At 43.8% G+C, this 18,989-nt stretch overlaps 1 protein-coding gene across 1 annotated transcript; it reads left to right on the top strand.

Moving 5' to 3' along the window:
• The first annotated feature begins 12,327 nt into the window (after positions 1-12,327).
• LOC129820855 (calphotin-like) lies at positions 12,328-18,479 on the top strand. Its single transcript, XM_055877897.1, has 4 exons — positions 12,328-12,431; positions 12,954-13,059; positions 14,847-16,355; positions 18,156-18,479. The coding sequence occupies exons 1-4, from the start codon at positions 12,387-12,389 to the stop codon at positions 18,308-18,310; spliced, it is 1,815 nt and encodes a 604-aa protein (XP_055733872.1). The 5' UTR covers positions 12,328-12,386; the 3' UTR covers positions 18,311-18,479.
• Positions 18,480-18,989: the final 510 nt, after the last annotated feature.

Below are 18,989 nucleotides of genomic sequence, written 5' to 3'. Positions count from 1 at the left end.
ACTTGCATTTAAGAACAGTTGGAGGCCACGGAAGGAGTGTTGTATGGCATTGAAGCTCGTTGGAAAGTTTGTTAACACAGTTTCCAAAACGTATATAAGGACTCCCATATCGTCGGGAAACGCACGTAACTCTCTTTCTGATGTCCTGCATAAGCTAAATGACTCTGAATTAACTATATTATAGGAGATTTAAACTGGGACATGTTTACATCTGTATCGAACTCATTTAAAGAACTGCGTGACGCTGAATCTCACGCAATTAATTAATGCGCCTACAAGATCGAATCCAAGAGCACCTAACAAATCAACGCTATTGGACATTGTTCTAACGAATACCCCTCGCAAGTATCGACTGGGATATTATGTAATGATGTCAGTGATCGCTGTGCAATTGCTTGTGTTAGAAATACAAAAATGACCAAAGCCAAACCCTGTTATATTTTTAAAAGGCATTTAGACAGTTCTTACATTATCTCTACCAATTGACAGATGTTAACACCGCCTGGGACTATTTTTATATGAAATTTGTGTCCATTTATGATAAGAATGATAAGAATGCCCCTGTGAAGAAATTTGGAATAAGTGGAATGGACAATCCCTGGTTTTCAGATAACTTGGCAGAATTAATGAATTCGGCTCAAGCTAGACATACACATGCTCCTGTTGACTGGACCTCCTTCAGAGCGCTAAGAAACAAATGTACAAGATTGATCAGGAAGTCCAAATCAGATTTCTATCTAAATGCAGTCACAGAGAACCTAAACAACTCTTAACAAGTTCTGGAAGCTAATCAAATCAGATGACTATTTAAATGCAGTCACAGAGAACCTAAACAACTCTTAACAAGTTCTGGAAGCTAATCAAATCAGATGACTATTTAAATGCAGTCACGGAGAACCTAAACAACTCTTAACAAGTTTTGGAAGCTAATCAAATCAGATGACTATTTAAATACAGTCACAGAGAACCTAAAGAACCCTACCATGTTCTGGAAGCTAATCAAATCAGTGTCAGGTTCTAATGTATCCTCTGGCCTTCCTGACCATTTAATGATGGATTCTAATGAAGTGAAGGATAAAGCCCATATTGTAGGGGTTTTTAACAAGCTGTTCATATCTGCTGGTTCAGTTTTTGATCATGTTGGGGCCCAGGCCTCTAATGTCAGCTCTGTTACAGTCAACTATGATATAGGCCCTCATGTGAACCATTTTAACTTTTGAGCCTGTTTCTTATGCTGAGGTCCATAAAGCACTAAAGGCAATAGACAGTAAAAAGTCTGCAGGTCCAGACAACCTAGATCCCTACCTCTTAAAGATAGCAGCTGGTATTATTCCTGAACCTGTGGCTCACATTTTCAACTTGAGTCTCTTGACCAATTCCATATCCAGCATTTAGAAATCAGCTTTTGTCCTCCCATTGCTAAAGGGTGAAAGTCCCGCAGATGTTTAAACATTTTTTTTAACCAGTATTTAACTAGGCAAGTCAGTTAAGAACAAATCCTTATTTACAATGACGGCCTACCAAAAGACCTCCTGCGGGGACGGGGGCTGGGATTAAAACACACATCACCACAAGAGAGACACCACAACACTACATTAAAAGAGACCTAAGCCAACAACATAGCATGGCAGCAACACAGGACAACACAACATGGTAGCAACACAACATGGTAGCATCACAAACATTGTACAAATATTATTGGGCACAGACAACAGCACAAAGACAATAAGGTAGAGACAACAATACATCAAATGAAGCAGCCACAACTGTCAGTAAGAGTGTCCATGAATGAAGACTCTTTGAATTACGAGATATATATAAAACTGTCCAGTTTGAGTGTTTTTTGCAGCTCGTTCCAGTCGCTAGCTGCAGCGAACTGAAAAGAGGAGCGACCCAGGGATGTGTGTGCTTTGGGGACCTTTAACAGAATGTGACTGGCAGAACGGGTGTTGTATGTGGAGGATGAGGGCTGCAGTAGGTATCTCATATAGAGGGAAGTGGGTGTTATAAATAAGCATCAACCAGTGGGTCTTCTGATGGGTATACAGAGATGACCAGTTAACAGAGGAGTATAGAGTGCAGTGATGTGTCCCATAAGGAGCATTGGTGGCAAATCTGATGGCCGAATGGTAAAGAACATCTAGCCACTCGAGAGCACCCTTACCTGCCGATCTATAAATTACGTCTCCGTAGGGCCTCCCGGGTGGTGCAGTGGTCTAGGGCACTGCATCGCAGTGCTAGCTGCACCACCAGAGTCTCTGGGTTCGCGCCCAGGCTCTGTCGCAGCCGGCCGCGACTGGGGGGTCCGTGGGGCGACGCACAATTGGCCTAGCGTCGTCCGGGGTTAGGGAGGGTTTGGCCGGTAGGGATATCCTTGTCTCATCGCGCTCCAGCGACTCCTGTGGCAGGCCGGGCGCAGTGCGCGCTAACCAAGGGGGCCAGGTGCACGGTGTTTCCTCCGACACATTGGTGCTGCTGGCTTCCGGGTTGGAGGCGCGCTGTGTTAAGAAGCAGTGCGGCTTGGTTGGGTTGTGCTTCGGAGGACGCATGGCTTTCGACCTTCGTCTCTCCCGAGCCCGTACGGGAGTTGTAGCAATGAGACAAGATAGTAATTACTAGCGATTGGATACCATGGAAATTGGGGAGAAAAGGGGATACATTTAAAAAATAATAATAAAAATAAATTTACGTCTCCGTAATCTAGCATGGGTAGGATGGTCATCTGAATCAGGGTTAGTTTGGCAGCTGGGGTGAAAGAGGAGTGATTACGATAGAGGATTTAACCTTAGCCTGCCGCTTTGATATGTGCTGAGAGAAGGACAGTGTAACGTCTAGCCATACTCCCAAGTACTTGTATGAGGTGACTACCTCAAGCTCTAAACCCTCAGAGGTATTAATCACACTGGTGATCTTTATTTTGGAGGTGTTCAGAACACAGAAAGCTTGTTGGACACTAAGAAAGCTTTGTTGTAGAGCGTTAAACACAAAATCCGGGGAGGGGCTATCTGAGTATAAGACTATTGTCTGCATATAAATGGATTAGAGAGCTTCCTACTGCCTGAGCTATGTTGTTAATGTATATTTTTGAAGAGCGTGGGGTCTAGGATCGAGCCTTGGGGTACTCCCTTGGTGACAGGCAGTGGCTGAGTCAGCAGATGTTCTGACTTTATACACTGCACTGTTTGAGAGAGGTAGTTAGCAAACCAGGCCAAAGACTCTTCAGAGACACCAATACTCCTTAATCGGCTCACAGGAATGGAATGTTCTACCGTATCAAAAGCTTTGGCCAAGTAGAGAAAAATAGCAGCACAACATTGCTTAGAATCAAGGGCAATGGTGACATAATTTAGGACCTTTTTAAGGTTGCAGTGACACATTAATAAACCTGAGTGAAACCAGATTGCATACCAGAGAGAATACTATAGACATGAAGAAAGCCAGTCAGTTGATTATTGACAAGTTTTTCCAACACTTTTGATAAACAGGGCAACATAGAAATAGGCCTATAACAGTTAGGATCAGCTCGATCTCCCCCTTTTAAATAAAGGACACACCGTGGCTGCCTTCCAAGCAATGGGAACCTCCACAGAGAGAGACATGTTAAAAAGGTCAGAGAGATAGGCTTGGCAATGATGGGGGGGGTTTCCCTTGCTTGGAAGTCAGTCATGGTGCGTCCTTTATTTAAAAGGGGGAGAAAGGATCTAAACCATCTGACCCAGATGTTTTTTGGGGGTCAAGTTTAAGGAACTCCTTTAGCACCTCAGATTCAGTGACTGCCTGCAGGGAGAAACGTTGTAGCAGGGCATAGAAAAAGCGTGAGGAGCATCGGGGCTAGTCGCATTAGAAGGGGTGGGATATGAGGAAATGTTGGACTGGCAATGAGGCATGGCTGAGTCAAGTAGGAATCCTGACTCAATGAAGTGGTGATTAAAGAGCTCAGCCATGTGCTCCTTGTCAGTAACAACCACCTCATCAAAATTAAGGGACATGGGCAATTGTGAGGACAAGGGTTTATCCTCCAGGTCTTTAACCGTTTCCCAGAACTTCTTGGGGTTAGACCCACAGAGAGAGAACTGCTCCTTAAAGTAACTAACATTGGCCTTCCGGATAGCCTGAGTGCACTTATTTCTCATTTGCCTGAACGAGAGCCAGTCAGCCTGAGAATAACGTGTGCCGAGCCTTTCGCCAAATGGAATTTCTGAGGTGGAGTAACTCTGCCAGGTTACGGTCGAACCAGGGGCTGAACCTGTTTTTCAGTTTCATTTTCTTTATGGGGGCGTGTTTCTTAACAATACCACTGAAAATATAAAAAAGAAGGTCCAAGCATCTTTGACAGAGTGGGATCAAGCTGATTCTATACCAATTTACAGAGGCCAGGTCAGGAAGGAAGGCTTGCACAAAGTTTTTTAGCAAGCATCTATGACAAATCAGGACAGGTCGTTTCACTGAGCAGCCATTACGAACACAGGCTTAAAACAGTGATCACTAAGGTCATTCCAGAAGACACCAGACTGATACCTATTAGGATTATTTTTAAGGATAACATCAAGGAGAGTAGCCTTTTCTGGGTGTTTGAAGTCATACCTTGTGGGATTGGTAATAATTTGAAAAAAGATTTAGGAAGTTCCATTGCTTTAGGACTTTAGGTCAGGTGGTTTAAGCATGTCCCAGTTTAGGTCACCTAGCAGGGCACATTCAGACTTAGTGTAAGGGGCCAGGAGAGAGCTTAGGCAGGATACAGGTAGGCAGGTAGGATACAGGCAGGTAGGATACAGGTAGGCGGATAGGGTACAGACAGGTAGGATACAGGTAGGCAGGTAGGAGACAGGCAGGTAGGATACAGGTAGGATACAGGCAGGTAGGGTACAGGCAGTTAGGATACAGGCAGGTAGGATACAGGTAGGATACAGGTAGGATACAGGCAGGTAGGATACAGGCAGGTAGGATACAGGCCAGTGCTGAAGGTTGGCGATTACACCCAGCAACAGTCAACAAGAGTTATTTGAAAGTGTAATGCTTAAAACCAGCAAATCAAATTGTTTAGGGACAGACTGGGTGGGGACAACCGAGCACTGAAGGTGTTCCTTGGTAAAGAATGCCACTCCACCACCTTAGGAAGATCTCTCTTGCCCGAAAAAGGTTATAACCAGAAAGGTTAACATTAGTGTTCAAAACACTTTCCTAATGACCAAGACATCTGGATTGGAGATGTGAACCCACACTTTCAATTGATCAATTTTAGTTAAGATTCTAGTGTTAACGTGCTGAAAGCCAGGCTTTTGCGAGAGCAGAAATCAGTGAAACAGATATCAGAGCACAAGTCAGAATTGGGGCTAGCAACAGTAGATGGGCCAGGGTGTACATGCACATTTCCAGATATCATCAGCAGTAATACAATCAGGGCACGGCAGAGGACAGGGAGAGCTCTGCAGTGTTGATTTTTTTAATGACATTTGAATGTGCATCAGATGGCAACAAGATCATATTGTACAGCAGTTTCATTAGGTAACATGAATACAAAGCCGGCAAGAGGTGGTCAGAATAGGAAGAGAGGCAAGAGTCTGTGTAACCAATAGAGAGTCAGAGTCCCAAGTGTGGGAACAAACAGTCTGTTCCACAGTTGGGTAAACAAGCAAGTTCGTAGTCAACAAAGCATTCAGGAGTCATGAGGCAAATAGCATAAAGGCAAATTGCATAAAGCACAATAAAAAATAAAAAAGACTTGGGGCTAGCCATTGTAAGTTCAAAGAGTCACCTAACCCATCAAGATAACTTGAGAGAGTAGCTTTCATACATGAAGGGCACTTTTCAGCATTTGCTGTTTGATCGATGAGAATCTCCATATTGCAAATGTACGATCCCTTATTAGACGTCCGTTAATGTTTTCAAAATTCGCCGACAGCGGCGGGCCGTGCATCGGGGCCAGATCTTCCGGGAAGTCATCGAACGAAGTTTCTCGGACATTAGGTTTCCGTTTTAAAACATTTTCTAATTTTGGTCATTTTTCCGCTGTCCCGGTAAATTCCACCAGATGGCGAATGGAATCTTATTGTAAATGTACAAAACATCACCAATCACGACATGGCCATTTCTCCTAAAGGGAAAAGACTTTGAAGACGAAACTTGGTGAGCAAAGGTTTGGAATAATGGGCTGTTAGCCTTGAAAGAAGATGACTTTGAGGCCTCAACGCTTTTTGAGTTAAGGCCACTTTTCTGGGATTAAAGGTCAAAAATGAAAATAGAGCGCTAATTTGACCGCTTCACGTCAAAGTACATGAAGCTACTGTGTCAGGAAAAAAAGAACCAGCCATTTATCTATCGTAATTTAAGAGAAATCGTACAATGTACAATTGGTGATGGTCAAAGATATGTTTTCTTTATCCAAAAAAGTTACAGATCCAATTGCGGCGTGTTCAGATGAATCCGTTCAGGCGGGTTTCGGAGCTCTGCGAGATTTCTGTGATTTTCTGAAATCACACACACTCATTCAACCCTCATCACTTTCAGCTTTCTGTGTCAACCGGGCTGTTTCGAAGGGTTAAAAAGGTCAGATCTTTTCAAAACTTCATATGTGTGATTAGGCAACCCTCATGAACTGTAAATCAGTCATTTCTCCCAACAGAAGTCAAAGAAAAGCTCTCTCACACACACACACACACACACAAACACACACACACACAGACACACACACACACACACACACACACACACACACACACACACACAGCAAGGATGGAGTGACACAGTGCGGGGCTTAAAGCCTGCAATGGAATTACCATAATCTCAAGGCCGTGCCGAGTTCAATGAGATTCCCCGCTTGACCTTAGCTTGCTCGGCCTGAGCGCAGTGACTGTGAAAAAAAGTAGGCCCAAAATGAAGTCTGGCCCTAAATTTCAGGTGCTTTTGGGTGACACCGGGGGAACCGTTAGGGTTAGAAGCACAATTCAACCTCAGGAACGTTCCTGAGGTCCTTCCGATCTGTGCAATTCTAACCCTGGCATTAGCCCTTAACAGTGAAAAGAAGGTGTTTACATCAAACAGTTTTCAATGACTTCTCTCCCCATAGGAATACATTGCCTGCTCCCCTAAATTCAACCTGAAGCCTATGTGGGTTATGAATGCCTTATGAACCTGTCTTCGATGACAGTTCATCAGGCCACTATGAGGTCTACCTGTGTTGATTCTAAGCTTCCTGGAGCAACCGGAAGTGTTTAAATTCACCCTAAAGGTGTTTTGATGTACCAAACCTGCAGTTTGTGAAAATCACTGCATTCAACCCTGTGTAAATCAGTCAATTCTTAACGTAAAGACTTTAAACTCAGGATTCTGTAAAAGCCTACCCCATTGAGGATATGTATTTACTTTTGGCTTCCTGTGCCAACCGGAAGTGCCTTAAATTGGGGTCATAAATGCTGTTTCGAAGGGTTAAAAAAGTCACATCTTTCCAAAACCTCAGATGTGTGATTAGGGAACCCTCAGGAACTGTAAATCAGTAATTTCTCCCATCATATTTCATCATACATCACCAAATGGACATGATTAAATCAACACAACGAGCAATGGAGAGTGCCCGGCCATCCCGAGTTCATCGGGTCAGTCAATTTTGCATTTCTGCAGTATTTTTGAGCATGTCAAATTTGTGATGGTAAATGCCCATTGAAACATATTGCAAATGGACAGCCGTGCACCTGGTGATTAGAATGGGTTACCAGGAACACATTCCAAGTGTTTGTCAGGGTTTATGGTCACAAGCCAAATTTCTTCAGCCTCCTGAGATTGAAGAGGCACTGTTGCGCCTTCTTCACCACACTGTCTGTGTGGATGGACCATTTCAGTTTGTCTGTGATGTGTACGCCGAGGCCCTTAAAACGTTCCACCTTCTCCACTACTGTCCCTTCAATGTGGATAGGGGGGTGCTCCCTCTGCTGTTTCCTGAAGTCCACGATCATCTCCTTTGTTTTGTTGACGTTGAGTGTGAGGTTGTTTTCCTGACACCACACTCCGAGTGCCCTCACCTCCTCCCTGTAGGCTGTCTCTTCGTTGTTGGTAATCAAGCCCACTACTGTTGTCGTCTGCAAGCTTGATGATTGACAGGGAGGCGTGCATGGCCACGCAGTCATGGGTGAACAGGGAGTACAGGAGGGGGCTGAGCATGCACCCTTGTGGGGCCCCAGTGTTGAGGATCAGCGAAGTGAAGATGTTGTTTTCTACCTTCTCCACCTAGGGGCGGCCCGTCAGAAAGTCCAGGATCCAATTGCACAGGGCGGGGTTGAGACCCAGGGCCTCTAGCTTAATGATATGCTTGGAGGGTACTATAGTGTTAAATGCTGAGCTGTAGTCAATGAAAAGCATTCTTATTTTTTAATTTGACCTTTATTTAACTAGGCAAGTCAGTTAAGAACAAATTCTTATTTTCAATGACGGCATAGGACCAGTGGGTTAACTGCCTTGTTCAGGGGCAGAACGACATATTTGTACAATTTCAGCTCAGGGATTCGATCTAGCAACCTTTTGGTTACTGGTCCAATGCTCTAACCACCAGGCTACCTGCCGCCCATGCTCTGAGGACGCCGCTAGGGATGCCGTCTGGGCCGGCAGCCTTGCGAGGGTTAACACTTTCAAATGTCCTACTCATGTCGGCCACGGAAGAGAGGGGGGGGGGGGGGGGGCGCAGTCCTTGTTAGCGGGCCGCGACTGTGGCACTGTATTATCTTCAAGGCAGGCAAAGAAGGTGTTTAGCTTGTCTGGAAGCGAGACGTCGGTGTCCGTGACTGGACTGGTTTTTCTTTTTGTAGTCTGGGATTTTCTGTAGACCCTGCCACATACGTCTTGTGTCTGAGCTGTTGAATTGCGACTCCACTTTGTCCCTATACCGACATTTCACTTGTTTGATTGCCTTGTGGAGGGTATAACTACACTGTTTATAATCGGCCATATTTGTCACGTGTGCTCCCTCTCTGGTCTCTAGGTCACCAGGCTGCTCGTTATGGCGCACACCTGTCACCAGCGTTACGCGCATAATGACACTCACCAGGATTCCATCACCTCTTTGATTACCTGCCCTTTATATGTCACTCCTTTTAGTTTCTTCCCCAGTCGTCACTGTTTCTGTGTCTGTGTCATGTTGGTGCGCTGTTCGTGTTTCTTGTTGTGTTCATTTATTAATTAAATGTATTCACTCCCTGAACTCGCTTCCCGACTCTCAGCGTACAATGTTACACTATTCCTAGTCCTCTTTCCATGGTTAAATGCAGTGGTTCGCGCTTTCAGTTTTGCGCAAATGCCGCCCTCCATACATGGTTTCTGATTAGGGTAGGTTTTAATAGTCACAGTGGGTACAACATCTCCAATGCACTTCCTTATAAACTCGCTCATCGAGTCAGCATATAGATCAATGTTATTCTCTGAGGTTGCCTGGAACATTTCCCAGTCCGCGTGATCAAAATAATCTTGAAGCGTGTATTCCGATTGGTCAGATCAGCTTTGAAGGGTTCTAGTCATGGGTACATCTTGTTTGAGTTTCTGCCTATAAGACGGTAGGAGCAAGATGGACTCGTGGTCTGATTTGCCGAAGGGAGGGCCTTGTATGTGTCGTGGAAGTTAGAGTAGCAGTGATCGAGTGTTGCAATCAATATGCTGATAGAATTTAGATAGCCTTCTTCTCAAATTTGCTTTGTTTAAATCCCCAGCTACAATAAATGCATCCTCAGGATATATGGTTTCAAGTTTACATAGAGTCCAGTGAAGTTCCTTGAGGGCCGTCGTGGTGTCTGCTTGAGGGGGTACATACACAACTGTGACGATAACTGACAAGAATTCTCATGGGAGATAATATGGCCAGCATTTGATTTTAAAGAAATCTAGGTCGGGTGAGCAGAAGGACTTGAGTTACTGTATGTTGTTATGATTACACCATGAGACATTAATCATGAAGCATACACCCCCGCCCTTCTTCTTCCCAGAGAGGTGTTTCTCTGTTGGCTCGATGCATGTAGAAGCCCGGTGGCTGAACCTACTCCAACAACGTATCCCGAGAGAGCCATGTTTCCGTGAAACAGAGAATATTACAATCTCTGACGTCTCTCTGGAAGGCAACCATTGCTCTAATTTTGTCAAGAAACTGGACATCGGCGAGTAGTATACTCGAAAGCGGTGGGATATGTGCACGCCTACGGAGCCTGACCAGGAGGCCGCTCCGTCTGCCTCTTCTGCGGCGATGTTGTTTTGGGTCGGCCTCTGGGATTAGATCCACTGTACTGGGTGGTGGTTCGAACAAAAGATCCGCTTTAGGAAAGCCGTATAACTGGTCATAATATTGGTAAGTTGACGTCACTCTTATGTCCAATAGTTCTTCTCGGCTGTATGTAATAACACTTAAGATTTTCTGGGCTAACAATGTAAGAAATAAAAAACATTAAAAAAAACAAAATACTGCATAGTTTCTGGACCTCACTTTATATGCGCAGAAAGCTACATTTATGTGTTAATCTACAAAGCCCTTTTTCGGTAAACTCCCTCTTTACCTCTGCAGTCTGGTCTTCACCACCAGCAGTTACCATACCCGGTCTGCTAGATGGTTGCTACTTAAAGTCCCCAGGACATTTCCAGTAAAACTCTGAAGGTCATGTGCAGGCATGTATGTTAAAGTGGAATTACCAGACACAGCAACAGACACTGGAGCTATTTTACATCTACGAATGTGTACAAAAAATGTAAGAATGAGTGAAATCATTAGATGCTTTATGCAACTCCATGACATTTTCATGAAGGAGTTGCCAATTGAGGTATCGGTATTTAAAGTATCGGTTTTCACACTATGTATGTGTTTAATAAAATATTTATTAAAATGACTAGATGGTAAGGATATTGCTGCTTGTTATTCTCTGATCCACCTCTACGCAGACGACACCATTCTGTATACTTCTGGCCCTTCTTTGGACACTGTGTTAACTAACCTCCAGACGAGCTTCAATGCCATACAACTCTCCTTCCGTGGCCTCCAACTGCTCTTAAATGCAAGTAAAACTAAATACATGCTCTTCAACCGATCGCTGCCCGCACCTGCCCGCTCGTCCAGCATCACTACTCTGGACGGTGCTGACTTAGAATATGTGGACAATTACAAATACCTAGGTGTCAGGTTAGACTGTGAACTTTCCTTCCAGACTCGCATTAAGCATCTCCAATCCAAAATTAAATCTAGAATTGGCTTCCTATTCCGCAACAAATCATCCTTCACTCATGCTGCCAAACACCCTCGTAAAACGGACTATTCTACCGATCCTTGACTTCGGCGATGTCATTTACAAAATAGCCTCCAACACTCTACTCAACAAATTGGATGCAGTCTATCACAGTGCCATCCGTTTTGTCACCAAGCCCCATATACTACCCACCACTGCGACCTGTATGCTCTCGTTGGCTGGCCCTCGCTACATATTGGTTCGCCAAACCCACTGGCTCCAGGTCATCTATAAGTAATGCTAGGTAAAGCCCCACCTTATCTCAGCTCAATGGTCACCATAGCAGCACCCACCCATAGCATGCACTCCATCAGGTATATTTCACTGGTTACCCCCAAAGCCAATTCCTCCTTTGGTTGCCTTTCCTTCCAGTTCTCTGCTACCAATGACTGGAATGAATTGCAAAAATCACTGAAGCTGGAGACTCATATCTCCCTCACTAACTTAAGCATCAGCTTTCAGAGCAGCTCACAGATCATTGCACCTGTACATAGCCCATCTGTAAATAGCCCATCCAACTACCTCATCCCCATATTGTTATATATTTTTTTGCTCCTTTGCACCCCAGTATCTCTACTTGCACATTCATCTTCTGCACATCTATCACTACAGTGTTTGATTGCTAAATTGTAGTTACTTCGCCACTACGGCCTATTTATTGCCTTACCTCCCTAATCTTACTTAATTTACACACACTGTATATAGATTTGTTTTCTATTGTTATTGACTGTATGTTTGTTTATTCCATGTGTAACTCTGTGTTGTTGTTTGTGTACCACTGCTTTGCTATATCATGGCCAGGTCGCAGTTGTAAATGAGAACTTGTTCTCAACTGGCCTACCTGGTTAAATAGAGGTGAAATAAAAAATAAAAACATCCTGTAAAAGGATATCAGAATTCTAAATTGTTAACTACGTTTCTATTATGAGAATAAACAGATGGAGTATATACGTTTTACTATGGCATAAATTAAACAATTGTTAAAATCCACTTAAGTCGTAAATGCTATTTTTATCACCCTGCCAATGAGGAACTATTGTCGTTCCCAGACACTTCCGCCCAAATGAGCGTGCCTGGGGAGGAGCTTACAGAGCAATATAAATATTGTGTTTCCCCACGGACAATAAAAGACAGAGCACCAAAATGGCTACCTCCTTACTTCGTCTAGGACGACTGGGGTCTCTCAAGGTACAATTCGTTGTTTATTGTCTAAACATGTTTTTCTTCAGTTGTCATTTCGATTATTTTACAAAGAAGATTTTCGTTCGATGATTGGTTTGTACAGTAATCAACGTGTCGTAACCGTTTTCTTTTAACATTAGCTAGCGTCCTTCTGTCCTGTTGATCGGAGTAGCAGGACTGCTAGCTGTATTTACCTTCCTCTACATCTCATGTTTTGAGACTATGCTTCATCTCTGGCGTTTTATTTAGTCACAAATTGTGCTGATGACATTCATAATGCATAGTAAAAATACGTGCTCATTAATCAGAATTAAGCTAGATATTTAGGTTACGTAGTTAACTAGCTAACACATTGAATAACTTAAGTCAAAATTTGCTTCGCCTGGTCCCATTGTCAAGCTTGAAACGTTTGGCAGACAATTCCAGAAGGAGCTGGCAAGAGGGCATAAATAGACTGGAACACAGGGCTAGGCTAATGAATCCTGAATTTACAATATAAAACAATGGTATGTATTTCTTTCTGTTTAGGTTCTCCAGAAAGAGACCTGGAGTCTTTTGAGGAGCTCCTCTGCCGCGGCATTCTGCACCAAGGCTGAGGAGCCAAAGAAAGCTGTTAAAAAGGCAACGGCTACAAGTAAGAGTGCAGCTATTTATACTTTCCCCCCTTCATTTACGTTAATATGTTCTATTCTCCCCCTAGGTAACAGTAACGCCATTTCTCTCTTGGGTATAGCCCACACTTGGAGTCTCAGGTATAGCCCACACTTGGAGTCTCAGGTATAGCCCACACTTGGAGTCTCAGGTATAGCCCACACTTGGAGTCTCAGGTATAGCCCACACTTGGAGTCTCAGGTATAGCCCACACTTGGAGTCTCAGGTATAGCCCACACTTGGAGTCTCAGGTATAGCCCACACTTGGAGTCTCAGGTATAGCCCACACTTGGAGTATCTCCCTGATGTGCCAATACAACCACATCCCGGAATCTTACAGATTGACCATTTTCTAAAGCCAATTGTACTTCTCTTTTAAACATTTGCTTGATTGCACTGGAACTGGGTTTAAGGATGCATTAACTGGTTAACAAACAGTCCAAAAAAATTCCCAAACAGTCAAATGATGTGACCAACAGGAAATACTATAAGATATCTCTATATAATGACTAGATGCATATTTTTCCGCCCTAACAATGGTAGTCGTCCCAAGGCTGGAAGGCAGGTGACATAGAAACGCATTGGGCTTGATTTGGACAGATTTTGGGCAAGAGTCAAATATCTCGCTTTGTCTCGTCTCTGATACTATGCATGCATACAAGGACCAGACAATTTTCATCAAGAGCTTTTAATTGGAAACATGCAACAATAGCAAGCCTGTCGTCTAACAGTCAAAAAGATTTAGCCTAGTATTGAACATGTAGCTCCTGTAATGAAGCAGGTAATGAAAAGTAATTTTCAAACATTTGCCAAAATGCAATTTAGTGGAAAACACCATTCTAAACCTAATGCTAGTAGTTGTGACAGAGATTAACTTCTCTGTTAGAAACTTAGAAAGAGGGGGAATCTAACAACAACTAGGATGGGTTGCTAATATGATTAGGATTGTGCCTTCGGCTTCTGGACAACAGAAGAAAGTGCATATAAAAACCAGATAAGGAGAGAAATGCTGGTTAAGGGCATCAGGAAGTCTTTATAAAATAATTTCTATTGATGGATTTTCTCAAGGCTACTTTTCCAAGGTAAGACATAACTCATTATTTGAAGTAAAGCTTTCAGACATTTCCTGCCTCAAGCTCACATTGCAAAGTGGTGGGTGATACGTAGATAGCATGCCTACCGTTGACTATAGCCCATGCACTAATGGCAAATGGGAGGCGCGCTTTAGTTATGAGTTTGACAAATAAAAATAGTGCCTATTTTATCGTGTCCATCAAAGTTTAACATGCGATTGCATTTAGAAATTGTATTTGTTGCGCAATGATGGGGCTTACAAAAGCATGTTTCACTCCAGTGAGGAGCTACTCTGGCGCTGTCTGACAGGTGGTAGGCTATTATGCTCCTCAAACTAAATAAATAAGATGCGTGATGACTAATGAAAATACATGCACACCAATTTCATCCCATAAAATTATGGAAATCAACCTATAGACCGATAAGCATTAACCGGTCAAAATGTATTTTTAGCAGCTAACCGATTTAACTGTTAACATCCCTAACAGGGATGTATCATAAGAATCTAGAGAATGTAAAATTACAATGGTTAAACTGTAGTGCCACAGTAGCTTTGGTGTCAGGAGTTTTCTGTGTTTGCCATAGGTGCTTTTATTTGGAGACAAGCCTCCTGGTTGTGAGGAACATACTGATTAGGCTATATACTATTACATTTTTTTGTGTAACCTGTTCCATTGACCATTTCCTCATCCCTAGAGACCTCAGAAGAGAGGGCTGCACTACAAGCCTACAACACCACGGTTGCCTTCCCCGTTAAGCTTTCAGCCTCAGGACTTTCCCCAGCACAGGCTCTAGGTGAAATTGAATCAGTGGCTAGCCCCGTCACTGCTGAAACAATAATAGCCGCAGCTGCAGAACCAGCTACCTTTTCCACTTCTGCAAGCCATATTGACTCTATGCCTGCTGAAACTGCTGTGGCTGAAGAAACTGCTAGTTCTGCTGTAGATGTGGCCGCTCCAGTCATAGCGGTGGCTAAGTCTGCCCCTGCTTCTGAGAGTGTTGCAGAGATCACATCCCTTGTCACAGAGGAGGCCGCAGCACCAGAGACACCAGTAGTAGAATCCACTACGCCAGTTGCAGAGGCTGCTCCAGTTGCTGAGGCTGTTGCCAGTGAAGCCACCCCAGTTGAAGTAGTCGTGGCAGAGGCACCTTCAGTAGCGGAGGCTTTCGCCGAACCTGCTCCAGTCGCTGACATTGCTGCTCCCGTCGTCGATTCTGCTCAACCTGTAATCAACGCTGTCACGGATGCCGCTCCCCCAGTTGCTGAGCCTGTCGTTGCTGCCAGTGATGAAGCTCCCGCGCCAGAAGACATTCCAGTTTCAGCCTCTGCCGATCCACCTGTAGTTGATGCTGCAGCCTCCACTGAACCTGGAGCCCCAGCCGTTGAATCCTCATCCAGTGATTCTGACTCCGACTCTGACACCGACTCTGATGATGAGATGTCCGAAGTGAAATCAAAGGCAAAACCAGATATCTTAGCAGAAAAAAAGAAAGACGCAGAAAAGGAAGCAGTGGCTTTGCCCAGCGATGCTGAGGTGGCAGTGCCGTCTGATGCCATCCTTGTGGCCACTGCTAAAGCTGTGCAAGAAGCTACACGTGCAGCGCCTCTGAACGCCATTCCTGAAACTGTCAAGGAAGAAGCACCAGAAGTTGTAGCCGAAGCAGCATCAGAAGTCACCAAAGAAGTTCAAGCGACCGCTTCAGAAGTTGCAAGTGCTGAGCTGGTTGACCCCACCTCTGTCCTGGAAGCAGCCCCAGTGAAAGCTACCCTGGAAGTTGGCCCTGAAACTGCCCCTGCTACAAGTTTTGAGGAGCTAGTAGACTCTGCCCCTGAGATCGCTAGTGTACCCAAAGAGATTTTTGCAGAAGCTGCTCCAGAGGTTGAAGTGACGCCTCCAGAAGTCACAGCTGCACTAGAAGTCACTCCAAAAGTTGTACCGGAAGCAGCAGAAGAAGCATCTAAAGCTGCCCCTGTAGAAATTGCTGCTGAAACCCCTGTTGAACCTACGGCGGAAGATGCAGCGGCCGTTGCTAAAGCTGCCCCAGTTGAAGCCGCAGCAGAGGTGCTGGTAGACATCGTCCCTGTAGTGGCTGAAGCCACAGGAGAGGAGCTGATAGACAACGCCCCTGTAGTGGCTGAAGCCGCAGGAGAGGAGCTGATTGCAGAGGCCCTGGCTGAGGCAGAACCGAATGAGACATCAGAGGGTATACACAACACCTCGTCTAACTCCTACTCTTTCTCTCCTCTGTGGACTTTTCCAACCACAGATGGCCATATTTCTTTAAAATGTCCCTCATCGCATCACATGACTGGTTCGGCTTTAGCTGTAGCTTCTACCTTTTTTTGCAGTCATTTTCTTTTGCCATTTAATTGACTGTAGCTATCTTTATTGCCAGTCATAATGCAAAATGTGTAAGGCAAAATTCTTAAGTGAAAGTATACTCATTTCACACAACGTGATACTTTAGCTACTTCAGCCAAGTGTGAGACGCATGTTTGAATTGGATGCTTTTCACCTTAGCTCTGCTTGCTTGCCTTGCAATTGAACTCTCTTGTTATATACTGAGGGTTCCCAGTTGGTACTTTGGGTCTGTGTATTTGCTTATTTTATTTACAAAAGCTTTGCCTTTTTAATACCTTGCCTGCACTGTGCCTCGAGAGGTTCATACTGTGAATGTTTGGAGGACACTGCGATGCATGGTATTTGACTGGCTCGTGTTGGAATCTTCACACAAACAAAAACCTAAACTAATCCTGCCCTGTTTCCTCCCCTCACTCTTATGACTCGTGATCTCCCAGATGGAGCACTCCTGCTCTGTCCATATGTCTCACCTTTCTTTCTCCATCTCTACTCCCAGGGTGTTTTGATTTTATTTACTGTATTTGGTATATATTATTCTCTCATGTCCATTGACACGTATGTATTCGGATTCTGGGTTGTATGCTATGGTGTACATGCTAAATGCTAAGGCGTACTGTACATGCTAAATGCTAAGGTGTACAGTACATGCTAATGGTAACGTTACAGTGAACCATTCTCCCACCCTTGACTCCAGCTTGAAGAACCAAAGCTGGGAGTGATCACGCATTGGTCTCCTTTCACTTCTTTCTCTCTTACTCTGGGCTTGTGTGGATATGCATGCTATCAATTAATGAAAATGTCTGTATATGCACATGAGGTGGAAGGTGTCATTTTGCGTATGACCGTCACCTAACTTATTTCAGTGTGATTGGACCTGTTAACCCTCTATTTAAGCCTGCCGTTTCAAATAGGCGGGTTGCCCCCAACAAGTCAGCTTACAATATTGCAGTAGTATTTTAATAATGGTCTGGCTATTGTCCAATTTGGTATTTTGAATATAAAAACATGACAACCAGTATATAATACCTTATTTCATATGGTCAAGAATAATCCTACTTCAAGGATAATACATTTATTTTTACATGCTTCCCAATTGACAATGTCTCATTCATGCTACTGCCAAAGTTATATTTGTATGCCAGTTTAATTTTCTAATTGGCTGTTAGTGCCCTTTTGCTATCCTCATTCTCCCCTTCCTTCCCAGAAGGTTGTGCTGTAGACAATAGATGCTAAGGCCATTCACATCAGCCTGTCTCCAGGCTCTATAGGTGGGGGTACATCCTTAACACTAGAAAAATTACTTTTGTCAAATGGGTGGGAATATTTAAATGTATACTTAAAAAAAAAAAAGACATTTTTAAGGGAAGTAAATGCTGTCATGTATGGGCATCACTTTTTGTGACTATACTTTTAAAACATATTTTCTATTCCTTATGAGAATGGTTGTCTGCTCGATTTTGACAGTTGACGGGGTTCCCGAATAACACTCTAAAACCAAATGGAACTCGCCAATTTGCAAACCGCCTATTTCTACCTTTTGGGTTCTGGTTTTATTTAACCAAACTCCAGGTCAGTCAGGGTACCCAATACCCTTATGTCTGTGCTGTGTCTTATACCCGTCTCTGTGTTCTACCACCTTCAGAGGCGGCAGCTGCACCTCCAGAGCCAGCCCCCGAGCCTTTCGACAACAGCACTTATAAGAACCTCCAGCACCACAACTACAACCACTACACCTTCGCAGACTTGGACCTGGAGATGGCCAAGTACCGTCTGCCCCAGCCCTCCCCCAGGCACTGAGACAGACTGGAACCCAGGCCCCATGTCCGCAGACAGCATGTCCCTGATCCCGCTGACCACCCCATATCTTTATTAGAATAATAATGATTTTGCCTTGTACTTTATGATCCCTAAGATGTGCTTGTAATTCTGTTTATAAGAAATCGTATATTAAACTACACAAAAGGGATCTGAGGCGTTGAGATTTTGTATTGTTTAAGGTTTTTCTCTCGTTTTTAATAAGGGGAAAATATCTAACATTGATTCTTTGCCCGGGTCATTTGAAAAGTGCTGTATATGCAAATATTTTTAATTTACGGTCTATTTTAATGACTCCCGACTTAGACTCTGTCTGATCGTTCAGGACACATCCTGTTGACCTAATTATCACAGCAGTACAATCACAACACTACACATCTGAGAATGGATCTTCTTTGTCTGTAATAATACATTACCCACCAATGTGGGAGGAGGATAAAGCTCCTTGTAAAAGTCACAATGTCAAGTTAATTACATTATTTCATTGTTATAACAGGCTTTTCATTTTGCTTTGCCCAAGATTAAAGAGCAGCAGTGGTTTAGATTTTGCCAGGCATTCCACCAGCAAGATAGGGGGGTAGGCCGTCAGTGTAAATGAGAATTTGTTCTTAACTGACTTGGCTAGTTATATCAAAAAAAAAGATGCATATATTTGGGGCAA

The sequence above is a fragment of the Salvelinus fontinalis genome, chromosome 23 (genome assembly GCF_029448725.1).
Source record: "Salvelinus fontinalis isolate EN_2023a chromosome 23, ASM2944872v1, whole genome shotgun sequence".
NCBI classification, from domain to species: Eukaryota; Metazoa; Chordata; class Actinopteri; order Salmoniformes; family Salmonidae; genus Salvelinus; species Salvelinus fontinalis.
This window is presented reverse-complemented; position numbering and strand designations above follow the sequence as displayed.

Bases quoted from the DNA above. Each gene is read 5' to 3' on its own strand.
- LOC129820855 (XM_055877897.1), top strand. From the start codon at position 12,387: ATGGCTACCTCCTTACTTCGTCTAGGACGACTGGGGTCTCTCAAG. The intron at 12,432-12,953 runs GTACAATTCGTT...CTTTCTGTTTAG, and splicing joins GACGACTGGGGTCTCTCAAG to GTTCTCCAGAAAGAGACCTG. The intron at 13,060-14,846 runs GTAAGAGTGCAG...CCTCATCCCTAG, and splicing joins TAAAAAGGCAACGGCTACAA to AGACCTCAGAAGAGAGGGCT.